The following is a 14,146-nucleotide window of genomic DNA, read 5'->3' as shown; positions in this document are numbered from 1 at the left end:
TTCTGCAAAATCAACAAAAGAGCTTTTTTATTATCAGTATCTCCTTCTTTTGTAACTGCTTCTCCTTCACATCTTCCTTCTCGTATACTTCTTCCTTCTCAGATATACCTCCACCGACAGCTTTGAAGCTTCGCTATTCTAGTCAGCCAAGCTCACATCACCAGAAACAGAAATCCTCTCTTCTTTCTTGCATTAACCTCCTCTTCAACTCCGCCACTTTTGCATTCGGCCGTATAAAAACACACCGCCAGCCGAATCTGCGTACCAATTTTTTCTTTTGCGCCTTCTCACGACATGTTCAGTGAGAATACGAAAGTGAAAGAGTTGAAGAAAGGAGGGAATCTTGAGATAGAAAAGAAGCAGCGAAGGGAATAGAGGCTGGAGAATGGGATAGAGAGAGGAAAAATAAAACCAGGAGAGAGGAAGAGAAGGAGATGGAGAGAGAAAGTGAAAGAAAAAGAATGAATAGAATTAAATATTTTTAACTTCCTTTTTAGACTTTTCACTTTTCAAGAAACGCACACGCAAACAAACAGACAGGCAATTCTGTTGCTACAACAGCGTCTTCATCTTCATCTTCTGCTTATTTTATCTTCTCCTTTATCTTCGTCATTGCCACATTTTTCTGCGCATTTTTCAGGAGCCCAATCCCGTCGTTCTCATTTAAACATGATCCTTTCTCCAAACCACGATTCACTTCCTTGACACCAGACACGCCACTAATATCTACTGTGTTTGCATATTGTCAACTGAGAAATATAAATAAGTCAACATCTCAATCGTTAAACATTTGCGTTCTATCGTGTCCAACAACCGAGTTGTCTTTCTGAGTGATGTTTCCCATGAAGGCGAACAATGGCTCTTTCACAGAAGCGACAAATGATTCGCACACAAAATACACATCTCTTCCGACACTCGCCTTGTTGGCTGAAAACACGATATTGGTGATGGAAAATGTAGATGCTGACACTTGTGAGCCTTGGTTGAACTCGATCATGAGAGCACCGCCTCTTCCTCCAGAACTTGTATCCTCGCTGACAGAGCAGCTGGAGAAGATGGTGTTGCTCACAGAAAATGTGTTGGCAGAGGCAGATGAGGCGAATGAGATGCACCCGCCATCGGCGGCAGTCTGTTGGTGTTGTGGAGCTGTGTTGATGTTGGTGATGGTGCAGTTGGTGATGGAGAGGGAGAGGGTAGGGAAAGTGGCAATTAACGAAGAAATAAAAGAAGAAGAAAGTGTTAGTGCAGGATGAGTGGAATGAATTTTTTTGGCGATTAAGGAGCGACAGAGGGTGTATGTGGAATGAGAATGTGAAAGAAACAATAATGGAAATTTTTGGATGAAGAACAAAGGGGATGGAGAAGAAAGTTTGAACGCCAAATAATCAGGTGAATAGAAAGAGATAACGAATTTAAATCAATTGTTATTCTTAGAAACATTTCCTTTTCCACAGTTTTAAATTTTATTTTACTATTGAAGCTGAGCTACAAAGCTGGAATGATGATTTTGTGATGTTAAATCCAAAGAAATTAAAGATATCGAACAGTTCTCTTTTTTTGAAAGTCAAAAAAATAATTTTTTTTCTAATATCAAACTTTTCCAATGTATTTTGTTTTTATTTTCCTATTATCAGTATTGTAAAGTTAGTCCTGAATCTTCTATTTTTTTTCTGAAGTTTTATACATTTATTTTAAGTTAATTTTTATTAAACTTGATCAAAAAATTCTCTTTCATTAAAAAACATAAAAGAGGTATGTTTTTTGCATAAGGAAATAAAACAAATATATACTACAGAAATAAAAGCTAAATGCTTGTATAAAAATTGATTTAACTCTTTGATCAAAAAATGCCACAATTGATTTTATTTTTTAGATTTTTGATCTTTTTTTATGATGTAAAAAAAAATCACCCATATATGCATATGTTTATAGGTTCAATAATTCGAATGATCTTCAGAAAATGATGAGTGACCTCTCCAAAATCAACACAAAAGAATTACAGGCGTTCATATACACATATGAGAAGTGTGAAGGCAGAATATCTTCACTCTTAAAGGAAGAAAAAGACAAAGGAAAAGAATTATATGAAAAGAAAAAGGAAATAACGCAAAAAGAGTAAATACCAATCGAAATGTTCGATGCATCTGATTTAGAAATGATATGCAAAAAACAAAAGCGCAAAAGAATTGATGAAACTGACAAAAAAGTGAAACAATGGATGATGATTCAAGTTATGATCCAACAAATGCATCCAACCTTGAAAACTTTTGCGACAACGATGATGATGAAGACGATGAAGATGAGAAAGATGAGGAGGAGGAGGAGGAGGATGATGATGAGAAAAAGGAAGACGAAGAAGAAGAAGAAGATGATAATGATGAAGATAATTCTCTCAGAAAGAAACGAAAAAGAAAATACTCAACAAAGCAATTATCTCTTTCGAACATTGAGACACATGGAATTCACATGTGCAAAGAAAACACAGAATTCTATATTGAGCAACGATTGAAAACAATGAAACAAAAATATGAAAGATAATTGAGACAATTGAGACAGTTGACTCAAAGGCGAATGCTTCGAAGCTTGCTGAAGTCAAAAAGCATTGGCACAACAACAAAACCGATAACATTGTAATTTTCTTTTTCCATTGTTTTCTTATCAAACAACATTTATCACATCACGCTGAATAATCAATAGATTGTTTAACTTTTCCAATTACATCAAAAACCCTCTTCCATTTAAATAATTAGGAAGATGAAAAAACAGTAACTATCAAAGTGCACCATGTAAATCCATTTGCAATTTCTTTTCTCAACTTTACTTCTAAATTTTCTTCATCTTTAAAGACGGTTTCATTTTTATTAATCACCATAGTATCATTTAAAAAAGGATGCCTGTCTTCATTAAATGATATACACCATTTTGCCTATTGTTCAATATCTTCTTTCACAACAACTCATCTTTCTGAACAAACAGTCACATTCTCAATTATCATGATCTTCATCACAACCTTCGCTTTTCCCCAAACACTCACAGCATCTCCATCACTTTTGATATTTGAAATGCTCGTTTCAAGCAGCGTCACATTCGATTCTCTGTTGAATAATAGCACCGATCCTGCTGAATGCAAATCTCTAAATGCTGAATCAAATATCTTCATCTCTCCACTTTCCACGCCCACAACCGAACTGTTCAGCTTCATATCAACCGTTGTTGCTGATGAGTAGAACTCGCATTTTTGGATCTCCATTGACCCGTTCTTCACTTTCAGGATGTAGCTGTGAGAAGCCTCAAAGGTATCTTCAAACTCGAATGAGCACCTCTCCACAGCGCTTTCGTTTATAAACTCCATGATGCAATCCTTCTCTGCCGATTTCTCAATCTTAGATTTCAGCTTCACAATCGCCTGTGTCTTTTTGTATGAATTCACATTCAGATCCCCGATGGTGCATTCGCCAGAAACAATTCCTTCTCCATCAATCAGAATCGCATTCATCACTCCTTGCTCAATGTGTTCAATCGCTTCGTTGATGCTGCTACATGGGTTGCTCTGAGCTCCTCATCGTCTGCCATCATCCCCCGACCCATTCAAAAATACTTGAAGCCCTTTGAAGAATGTGATCCGAGGAATAACATCCATGTCAATATTCCCTTTAAGATCGCTCCCGCAGATGGAGTTGTTTGTGGCCAATGATTCCTGGTTGTAGTTCAGCGAGAACAGTGTTTCGTTGATCTGGTGCTCAATTGAATGGCATTTGATGAATATGTCTTTCCCAACAAATGCGTCGTTCAGCCTGAACAAGATATTCACAATCTTGAAATTCAGAGATGGAATCTGACTTTCATCAGCATAACTGATATTTGGATCGGCTCCATCGATAAACAACCCTCCGCCGCGCCCTGACTCCATCGAGCATCTGCATGTCGAAAACGTGCTCCCATTCACCTTCAAAACCGATTCTTCACTCTTCAGCACCAATTTCATTCCTCCTCCTTCTGTGTTCAAATCGCTCCTGCACGTGGACATTGTGCAGTCTTCGATCGAGCAACCTATCGCATTCTCAAACGATCCCAATTCAAAGACGCTTGCACTGCTTCCTTCGTTCTTGATGTTTTCAAGCGAACAGAACACAACTTTCAACACAGGCTTGTTGCCATTCAAATGAGTGTTTTCATTTCCATTCATCTGGTTTTCCTCTTCTGTCATCGAAATCAGGCTGTTTGCTGTCAAAGTGGCTGATGAAATGTTCACATTCTGAATCGTCACCTGGCTCGCACTTGGGCTGAAATCAATGAACCCTTTCAATTCGTTGATCTTATTCAACGTGCTGCTCTGAATTGATATGCTCACTCCGTTCACTTTTATCACGCAATATGCAAAACTTTCAACCGTCCCACTCGATGACCCAAATGAACAATCAGCAACTGACAATAATGAACTTGTTCCTGAAGATTCAATAAATACTTCATGGTGGGTGGTTATGCTGGGTTTGGTGAATGACACATTGAAGAATGACAGACTCACATTCGACGATATCATTGAACCATCACCCAAATCATTCTCACACTCATCACTGATCGTCACTCCTGTCCCTTTCATTGTCCCTTCAATCACCACTTTTGGTGAATCTGAAATTGATGATGAAGAAAATGAAAATGAAATGGAACGGCTCAGCAACCCTGATCCCACAATGTTGATGTGTGTTTCGCCTTTTTCAAGTGGCTCATATCTCAGTGATATCAAGTGGTCAATCGATGAGCATGGTGCTTCAGAAAACCCACACCCGCTGAAGTCTCCTCCTTTCTCTCTCGAAACAAACCCATCCCCACTCCAATTATTCCACAAATACACAACTAGTGGAATCATATATCCCTCCTCTCCTTTCGCCTTCCTCTCCCATCCACACAGCTCATCCAATGATCCTAACTCTTCTGAATCCATCTCCCATTTCAGGTGCTTCTTGTTCACAATTTCACTCAGATTCCATCCAGAAACAAACATGTTCTTCCCTTTCCAAGCATTGCATCTTTCAAATATCACGCTCCCCAACGAAAATGATTCAATCATCTCACCAAACTCACAAACATCCCTCCACCAATTCCTCTTCCTTTATGAAAGTTATCCTCTGTTGAAACCTGGCATCCTGTGAATGTAACAGTTTGAATCTGCAAACTTCCTCCACACTCAACTGAAATCATCATCCCTCCTCCTTTCATCCCACTTCCACCTGTGCATATTGTTGAAATGCTGCAGTTATCCACAACTGCGCTTCCTCCTTCTTTTATCGCAGCATCAATGCAACCTCTTCCTTCTCCGCTCCCGCCTTCCACCGTCAATCCACTCACCCTGCTGTTCTTTATCTCCAGCTTCACTCCATTTGAAATTGTTATTGGTGACACCTTATTCATTGTTACTGTTTTTTCCATCACAAATCCGTCGAAGGTCAGAGTTCCTCCATCAACGTTCAGTATGTTGTATGCAATCTTTTCGCTGGCTGATCCATCGTCTGCAAACGAGACAGAACAGCTTGTGATCGTGAGTGTTGACATGGAATAGATAAATGCGTTTCTTTTTGTATTTATTTCGCTGAACATCACAAACAACAAATTATTCATGCTAAATGGCAATTTGCAATTTACAAGATAATTACCGGTTTTAGATCCAATATCCTTCACGTTAATTCTCATCATTCCGTTTGCTGCTGTTGCTGCCTTCCCTGATATACTCACCTCAATTGTTTCCACTTTTATTTCATCTGATGTTGAAGATTCTGAAACAACTTCGATTTCATGAATGCTACTGTTCACTCTTTTGTTCACGCAATATTCAACTGACTTGCACCCAAAATTCTCGAATCCGCAGTAATTGTGATTTAATGAGCCTTCTTTGTTCACATCAACAGTCAACTTTGATATGACTGATTGCAAGTATATAAACAGCGGAATCACTTTCTCTCCGTTCCCATCCTCGCTCCCGCACAACTTCAGCACATCTGTTGGCATTTCGCTTGAATCAAAAAACCCAAATGTTGTTGCATCTATTTTTGTTTCCAGCAATATTCCCGAACCGCAACTGACAAACACATCCTTCCCGTATTTAGCTTTGTTTGCCGTATCGACCAAAAATTTTACTTCTGATGCAATCTCCAACTTTCTTTTCGAGCTCAGCATCTCCAGCATTATTCCTCCGCCTCTCCCTTCAGCATCTTCCCCTTTGTATGCCTCGCACCCATCCAACTCGCTCGTCCCATTCACCACAACGCTTCCTTTTCCTTTCACACTCATGCATATTCCTCCTCCTTTTCCGTCTTTTCCGTCTTTTCTCCGGCATTTGCAGTTCTTCATTACGCATGATTCAATCACAACAATTCCTATCGGTCCTTCCCCAAAGTCTTCTCCAACTGCTCCTTCCAGGAACCCTACATTTCCACTTTTCTTGTCAATCGAGTTAATAATGCAATCTTTGAAGTGCACAACATTCACCCCTGATTCAACCTTGACCAACGAGTGATCTCCAAATAGCAATGTTTTTTCAATGACTAACTGCACCACATTGAGTTTCCCTGAAATAGCTTTTACAAAACTGTATGCAAAAAATGTACCAGAAGGAATCAGTGCAAAATTTGTGATCGAGCAGCTTGTGAGTGTGAGGGATGTGGAGTTGGCCAAAATCAGCGATGTCACGTCTGCAAGCTCTGTTGGCAGTGAAAAGGTGATATTTTCTATTTTGCATGTACTCTGCGCATTGATCAGCTAATCAGAACTTATGGAACTCGGGCGAATCACTTTCACATTCATCACCTTTGTGGCGCAAGAGATCAGCCATTCTTTGTCAACATCTGTCATGGACACCTCTTCGGTAAGCTCGAATCCTGAATCCAATTCGATGTTTTTGTCCTTGCCCGAATATCGTGTCTGGCCAGTGTAAGTGATTGTTGCACACGGATAATAATCGAGCCCGCAAAACCACGAATTGTATCCCCCCGGATTATTCTTTGCCTTCCCAACATGTGCCGCACCGGATATTGTGTCCAAAAAGATATTCAGCGTGAATTGTCCCATTTCTTCATCGTTCCGATCATATCCCACCAACTCGTTGAATTTTTTACTATCATGTTGGACATTCAGCGTTGTGGAGCTTCTTTTCCAGCTTGCAGGATCGCTCCCATTTACAAACACATAATTTCCGCCAGAATTTGCTTCGCACCGTGAAAAGTCGACAGAAACAATTGAGAAGTCGTGTGAGTTATCATCCAGATACAGCTTTATCCCGCCACCATTTCAACAGCAATTGCAATTGCGATAAAATATTTGTTCCTTTTGTGAAAAAATGAATATCTTTCTTGTTTTGTTTGTCAACTTTAATAGCATGAAATCCTCTCCTTATATTAATGATCTGCACCGCAACATAGCTCTCTTTGTTGTATTAATGTCATTTATATTGATTTCAACTTAACATGCGTTTCCACAAACTATATTTATAAGAATATGCATATTTTGACATTCTCGGAAATTTAAATATAAATAATGTTTTAGATCAAAAATGAGAAAATAAATTATGGGATTTTTGATCAATCATAAAAATCGAGTAAATTTTCATGATCGAATTTCGCAATTTCCCTCCTTGAATCGCTCAGTTAAATTATGCAGATTAACGCTATGATATTCAAATTTTGAAAAAATTCAAACTGAAAGTGGTACAATTTACACCTATGCCTTTTCTTTTCCAAAATGCGCATTTATCAATTTCAACAATAATGTTTTCGCCTTCAAGAATTGTTTCATTTTGATTTATAATGTCCATCGCTCAACACCTCATAATAGATAATTAATATGCCACAAAGTTCCTATGTATTCCAAACATTTCCGAACAAAAATTATAACTGACACCATTCCACCTAAACGGGATAACAAATAAAATGACATATATTGGAAGCACACTTTGAAAAATGTATGTATTTTTTTTTCACCGATTGTCTCTTGCAAAATTCTCGGCAAACCCAGACATCCTACTATAATTAAGATGTGAATACATTTCAATTCTGTGCTATATGCATTTTTGCTTTTTTTTGATAATTTTTTTGTGTATGCTTCATTATTTTTTAGTAATAATAACTTTATTATGTGTATTGATAATGGGTGATTATTTTTGAAATCATATTATTTCAGACAAAATTTTTGGTTCTGAAAATGATCTTGAATACTCTCAGATGAACATTGAAAAGTGAAAAGGCTTTTTGAATTCATTTTAGTCGTTGATTCCGAAAGACCATTTGTATTTAAAAACAATTATCATGCTTTTTCACTTTTGAACAAATATTTTCTTTTATAAAACAAACAATTTTTGAAAACCGACACCCCGAAAAAAGTTATGATTTCAAAAATAATCACCCATAATATATTTATTTTTTTCCTTCCTTTTTTTTTATTTGGCTGATCCTTTTTGAAATCAGACTTTCGTTCGAGCTTTGTTCAGAATTTTTATCACAATGGAATTTTGAAAAAAATGAGTTGAAACAGGGAATACTTATTGTTTATGATATTGCTATTTAACATCTGCGTCACATTGGAAATATTGAGGACACGTCAGTCAGTGTCCGTCACTTTTTTTTTTTATTTTTTAATTTTATTTTTTATTTTATTTTTTTTTTTTTTTTTTGTGGAAGGAATAAGCAATTTTTTAATAAAAACACATTAACAATAAATAACTTTCCAAAATGAAAGAATATATCAAAATATATAAAAAATATCAATTTCCTTCAGTAAACCTTATTTAAATATTTCTGCAGTGACTATTCAATTTTCATCTTTGAAAAAAGTTATATCATGCACCTCGAATATTCAACTAGTTTCTTTCATTTATTTGTTAGTGTTTTTGAAGAATGATTTTCTGTTTCAAATTGTTATTATAATTCATTTTCAAAAAGCAAAAAATGTGAGTGTTTTTTTGTGGCAAACAAATTTTTACTTTATGAGACACAATTTTCATGATTTCAATATTGTTTTTTAATTAAATTAACAATACAAAATTTGTTCATTTTTATTAACAATAGGATATTTTTTCAAAAAAAAATATTTTTATTTGATAAGTCACATTGCAAAGCATTGACGGCAGAGAATTATCAACAATGAGTATGAATAAAAACTCATTTTTTAAGATTATGTTATAAAAAATCACCTCTGCTGCAAATTTTCCATATGCCCTCACTCTGCTTCTTCACCTTCTCCTCTTCCCGACACATTCACTCAGTTCAGTAGCCAAGTCAGAGTGTTTCCTTCATCCGCTATCACAGTTTAAAACTGGCTCACGCATCTATTCACGTGATCTTCATTTTTCTTTCGAATCCCACTACACGCTCTTCTCCTCCCTCATCCTCATTACCATTTCCTTCCTTCTTAAAATTTCAAATTCCACTTTCTCCTCTCCTCCCATCTCCCTCTCTTTCTCCTCTCCATCTTCTCATCCTCCATCTCTTCTTTTATTCTCAATGTTTTGATTATTTTCCTCACCATCTCTTCCTCCTTCCTTTTTTCTTTCATTGCCACCGTGAATCTCCTTTGATTCATTTCCACTGACTTCTCCATCTCTGCCTTCAACGCCTTCACTCTCAGCTTTGCTCTTCAGGTCTGCCACTGCTGCCTCCTTGTCCTGCATCAGCGCACTCAGCAGCACACACCACCACCACCGCATTCCGCATCATCAACTCAAACTCCGCCTCCTATGTCTCCAAGTTCAACCCCAGCACCATCTCCCACGACTCCACCAGATGCCGCTTCCACACACAGCACTCCACAGTCACCAGCAGCACCACCACCCCCACCGCACTCATCCCCATTAACAGGATGTTCGGAAACCAACACCTTTCATGCAGACTCTGCCTCCTGCCTACCCCTTCCCCTTTTCCCTTCGGCACAATCGCTGATGCCTCATGAAACTTTCATCCTTCCTCTTTCTCCTCCCCTGCCTTCCCTTCTTCACCTTTTCCTCCAGCCCGCTTCACCACCTCCTCTTCTGCTGCGCTCTTTTCTATCACCTCCTGCACGATCCTCCTGTTTCCCTGACTCTCGGTGATCCACCTTGCGTGATCAAAACGGTATGTCATAATCCGCTCTCCGTACTTTTTTCCATACACAGGTTTTAGGAAGTGAAAACAGCACAGCGCAGCTCCCTCCATACGAACTCAAGCTGTATATTCCCACCACTGATCTATCTGACAGCTCTGCACGGTCAGACTGAAAACATCTGTTGCCCCCACACTCTTCCTCTCCACATGCACTCTCACCCCCTAATCGCATCCGACTCGCTCTTGCTCTGCTCTGTCCCCATCATAACGCACTCCTGAGCCACCAATAAAAGCTTCTTTTGCTTTCCCGGCATCCAGCTCCCAATCGTAAATATCAGAGGACACAACGCCGCATGATATATCTTCTCCACGTCGTTGTCCAGATGCTCCGCAGCAAATGCCAGCGCCTTGCACGCTAACCGCTTTGTCCTGATCCCCATTAAAGAAGATGAAAACTCCACCTTCAACCGAACAAACATTCGCTTCTTTCACTTGGACTCAAATCTCCAACAACTGTTTATGTTTTAATAAGTATCTCATTGGTTTGTTACAGCTTTTTGAGAAAAACAAGCTCTAATAATTTGAATGAATGAGAAAAAAATATTAGAAAAATTAAGAAAAAAATATAATATGTCAAATTTTTTTTTTGAAAAGTTCCTGTTGTTAAATTTTCAAATAAAGAAAAAATTTTATATTTCGATCAAATTTCTGTTTCCGCTCACCAAATTTCTCTGTCATGAACACAAAATCTTGGCATTGGTATTATTTCTATTTTTGTGAAGTTTCATGAGGGAGAACAGAAAATTGATTGAAATATGTAATTTTCATTTTATTTGAAAATTAAACAAAAGGAACTTTTCAAAAATATTTTGACAAATTATAATTTTCTCCATCTTTATTATATTTCATTAATATAAAACACATATCAATTAATTTTCATTATTTCAATTTCAAACAATAGAAAAATATTAAAAATAAGTGAATAAAATATTTTTTTCTTCACATCACGTCACTCCAAAAATGTTCAAGCCAGAAGGCATTTGACGCAGATGTTTAATTGCTATTGCAAAAACAAAATTTCATACAAATCCCATTGAAAACAAAATTTTGATTAAAACTCGAACGAAAGTCTGATTTCATAAAGGATCAGCCATTTTATTTATTTATTTATAATGATAGGTAATATTTCTTTCAAATGAAAAATGTTCATAATTCCTTTCATGAGCCAATGTTTTTAGATTATTTCAATGCAAATTTATAAATAAATAGGAGAATGATTTTCTGAGTTCATTTATACACACACAATGCTAATTATCTTTCTGAATTTTTTGATGGAATAATTTGGATTTCAAAAATAATCACCCATATTACATATGGGGGATAGTACAGACTTTGTTGCTTTTTTAGCACAAAGCTGCAAAACTTTATTTTATACATAACTTTTAAAAATTAATCAGATTTCTAAATAAATAGGATTTTTTATTACTGTGAACAGGCAACGTTAACATGATTACAAATAATTTTTTGTGACCTCACATGCTTTTCATAAAAATTCTCAATTTTACCTGTTTCTTTTCATATTTTTTGATGAAATGTGGTTAAATATTTCTCTTCAGGCTTTTTCACTGTAAAATTATGCACTTTTCATTTACTTTTTTGAAATCAAAAAATGCAATAAAAATGTGTTCATTTTTTGGAATACTATTAAAGTTACAAAACATTTTGTTGCAGCATAAATGAAGTTTGTATTCTGACATGATAAATCATTAGATTTTGAAATCTGATAACGTTTGATAAAGTTATGAGAGAAGCAATTTTTCCATACTTTGTGCAAAAAAAGCTTGAAAGTTAGTATTTTCCCCCAAATACCAATCTGTTTATTTTGATTTAGTCAGAATTTTTAATTATAATTCTTGTTTTTTGTTGTTTTTTAAAGAATTTGACTTTCTGTTAAAAATTTTGGCATTCTTGTGTTATTTTGAAAATGTTTTTATTGTTCAATTTTCATTTCAAAATCTCTTGATCATTAACATGGAAAAGAAAATGAAATGAAAAATTTGAAACAAAATTGATGCTGAAAAAAAAAAAAATCTGCTCAAGTGGTTTCTTTTCTTCACAAAGCATCTTCATTGTTTGGCTTGTCTCTTCCCTTCAATTCGAAAAGGCTCCACCAAAAATTCACCATTCTTCCCTTCTGTCAGTGCTTTTCGTAAACCATTCTTCTGATTTGTTCGTTTGCGCCAATCCGCTCGTTTTCTGCTGATTACTCTGTTTCCCTCCATCCCATGCAAATCTCAACATCTTGGCAAGAGGAGGCAAATGTGAAGGTGAAGGTGAAGGAGAAGGAGAAGGAGAAGGAGAAGGAGAAGGAGAAGGAGAAGGAGAAGGAGAAGGTGAAGGAGAAGGGTTTGCTGTTGAATCCCTTGGCCAGCATTTCATGCGCAGAATACAACAGCAAATGCACCGAGGATGCCAAAGATTCAAGTCAACAAATTCAGAATGCTCACAGAAGAACAGAGACAAATCACGACTCGCTGCTCTCCCTCATCTTTTCGCATCTGCCTGCCTTCCAATCACCAACCAAAAAGCTCCTCTTGCTCTCTTCTTCCTCTTTGCTGCGATCATCCTTCGCCTTCCTGTTCATTGCCTTTGCCTCCTCAAGTTGCGTGGGGGCGTCTGCTTCATCCATCACATCGCAAAGTCCATCCTTCCCTTTTCACTCAAATTGCCCCCTTTCCCTTCTCTTTCATCGCTCTTGCTCTCACACCCTTTCCCCATCGCAGAAGAAGCCGAAGATGATCCTCTCTCGCTCCTTCCAAACCCGTCAATCACCAGTTCCCCTCCAACTCTCGCATCCAAGCATGCCATATTTCCTTGTTATCCCCTCTTTTTTTTTCCCTGTTTCTTCTGTTTCTCCTTCGCTTTCACACAAATACTGATCGTTTCATTTGTCAAGGACGTTTCATAATTGCTCTGCTGCCTCCACCGATCTCTTTCCATCTCTATTTATGCTTTTCTCCTTTTTCCTCTTTTCATTGATGCTCTTCTTGCCTTGCCTTTCCTTGCCTTGCACTGCAACTGGAGCACTAACCATTCCTCAAATGTCCGTTGTTCCGATGCCACTTTGTTTTCATATCCAACAAAATCGTTTGCTCTTCATTCGCACGGAATAACGACTTGGCTGTCTGAGAACAGATGAAGTGGCCAAGAAAACGTTTGTTTGTTTCCCACAAAGCTTGACTTTAATACTCCATCGAAAAGGGCTTCTTTGCCTTTCCCCACGATCCTCCAACTTATTTGCTTGATGGCTCAAACTCGCCGATGCCCTTTGTCGATGCAAGGCCATCTTCTTCAATAAGACGAAAAGCACTGAAAAGTGCGCAGCTTGGCAAACGAGGCTGATTCGCGACATCTACGGGCTCTAAGAAAATGCAATTGCCTGCCCACCAAACAAAGTGCTGCGCCTTTTTCATGAACAACAATAATTCACTCTTCCTTTTCTCCTCAAATTTCACAATTCCCTTGTCCCTTCCATTCCACTCATAAATTAACAAAAAAGGTGCCACCACACTTTCTGCACCCGTCAGCCATCGCATATCGAGAAAAGTCCATTTTCTTTTGTTCTCTTGATCAGAATGATCATCACGCCCACACTCACGTGCAATTGTTCCCAACAAAACACAAAACACTCACAACACCACAAGAAGCAGCACAGGCTGTGCGGCATGCTCAGTTAACAGGATATGGTGGAACAGAAAAAACAGAAAAAAATATTGGATGAAGGAGTTGGAGTATGGGAGGGGCGGGGCGGAAGGGGCGAAATTGTTTGGATCTTTGTTTGAAAGGATCAAAATGCTTGCACAAGTATTGGCAGAAACGGCGGAGCAAGAGTGGAACTACGGCAACGTGATCATGGCAGGGTACATGATTGCGGCGCTGTTTTTCATCATGACGCTGAGGTGTGTGGCTGTGGTGTTTAGCGCCTTCGGCAGCTCTTTGGGGCTGGTGGGGGCGTGTTTGGGCTGAAATTCATTTTGTTGTTTTTTGTGTCTTTTCTTGTGTGCTTGCGCTTGGGGGTGGTG

General features: G+C 37.8%; 8 protein-coding genes across 8 annotated transcripts; 2 read left to right on the top strand and 6 right to left on the bottom strand.

The window, feature by feature from the left end:
* Positions 1 to 833: 833 nt before the first annotated feature.
* Positions 834 to 1,253, top strand: MONOS_14762 (uncharacterized protein; the record flags this gene model as incomplete). The annotated part of the gene is made up of 1 exon (XM_067867592.1): positions 834 to 1,253. One exon carries the CDS (start codon positions 834 to 836, stop codon positions 1,251 to 1,253), a length of 420 nt encoding a protein of 139 aa, XP_067718739.1.
* Positions 1,254 to 2,214: 961 nt separating this feature from the next.
* MONOS_14761 (uncharacterized protein) lies at positions 2,215 to 2,538 on the top strand (the record flags this gene model as incomplete). Its single annotated transcript, XM_067867591.1, has 1 exon — positions 2,215 to 2,538. One exon carries the CDS (start codon positions 2,215 to 2,217, stop codon positions 2,536 to 2,538), a length of 324 nt encoding a protein of 107 aa, XP_067718738.1.
* A 418-nt stretch (positions 2,539 to 2,956) lies between these two features.
* On the bottom strand, positions 2,957 to 3,496 carry MONOS_14760 (uncharacterized protein; the record flags this gene model as incomplete). The annotated part of the gene is made up of 1 exon (XM_067867590.1): positions 2,957 to 3,496. The coding sequence occupies one exon, from the start codon at positions 3,494 to 3,496 to the stop codon at positions 2,957 to 2,959; it is 540 nt and encodes a 179-aa protein (XP_067718737.1).
* A 63-nt stretch (positions 3,497 to 3,559) lies between these two features.
* MONOS_14759 (uncharacterized protein) lies at positions 3,560 to 7,062 on the bottom strand (the record flags this gene model as incomplete). The annotated part of the gene is made up of 3 exons (XM_067867588.1): positions 3,560 to 5,027; positions 5,087 to 6,695; positions 6,765 to 7,062. The coding sequence occupies 3 exons, from the start codon at positions 7,060 to 7,062 to the stop codon at positions 3,560 to 3,562; spliced, it is 3,375 nt and encodes a 1,124-aa protein (XP_067718736.1).
* Positions 7,063 to 9,460: 2,398 nt separating this feature from the next.
* Positions 9,461 to 9,691, bottom strand: MONOS_14758 (uncharacterized protein; the record flags this gene model as incomplete). The annotated part of the gene is made up of 1 exon (XM_067867587.1): positions 9,461 to 9,691. The coding sequence occupies one exon, from the start codon at positions 9,689 to 9,691 to the stop codon at positions 9,461 to 9,463; it is 231 nt and encodes a 76-aa protein (XP_067718735.1).
* A 247-nt stretch (positions 9,692 to 9,938) lies between these two features.
* On the bottom strand, positions 9,939 to 10,175 carry MONOS_14757 (uncharacterized protein; the record flags this gene model as incomplete). Its single annotated transcript, XM_067867586.1, has 1 exon — positions 9,939 to 10,175. One exon carries the CDS (start codon positions 10,173 to 10,175, stop codon positions 9,939 to 9,941), a length of 237 nt encoding a protein of 78 aa, XP_067718734.1.
* A 111-nt stretch (positions 10,176 to 10,286) lies between these two features.
* On the bottom strand, positions 10,287 to 11,158 carry MONOS_14756 (uncharacterized protein; the record flags this gene model as incomplete). The annotated part of the gene is made up of 2 exons (XM_067867585.1): positions 10,287 to 10,493; positions 11,150 to 11,158. The coding sequence occupies 2 exons, from the start codon at positions 11,156 to 11,158 to the stop codon at positions 10,287 to 10,289; spliced, it is 216 nt and encodes a 71-aa protein (XP_067718733.1).
* A 1,084-nt stretch (positions 11,159 to 12,242) lies between these two features.
* MONOS_14755 (uncharacterized protein) lies at positions 12,243 to 12,932 on the bottom strand (the record flags this gene model as incomplete). The annotated part of the gene is made up of 2 exons (XM_067867584.1): positions 12,243 to 12,486; positions 12,832 to 12,932. The coding sequence occupies 2 exons, from the start codon at positions 12,930 to 12,932 to the stop codon at positions 12,243 to 12,245; spliced, it is 345 nt and encodes a 114-aa protein (XP_067718732.1).
* Between the last annotated feature and the right edge of the window lie 1,214 nt (positions 12,933 to 14,146).

The sequence above is a fragment of the Monocercomonoides exilis genome, assembly GCF_001643675.1.
Source record: "Monocercomonoides exilis strain PA203 chromosome Unknown scaffold74-111510, whole genome shotgun sequence".
Taxonomy (NCBI): domain Eukaryota; phylum Preaxostyla; order Oxymonadida; family Polymastigidae; genus Monocercomonoides; species Monocercomonoides exilis.
Note: the sequence above shows the minus strand (reverse complement) of the source record. Positions and strands in the feature narration are given on the sequence as shown.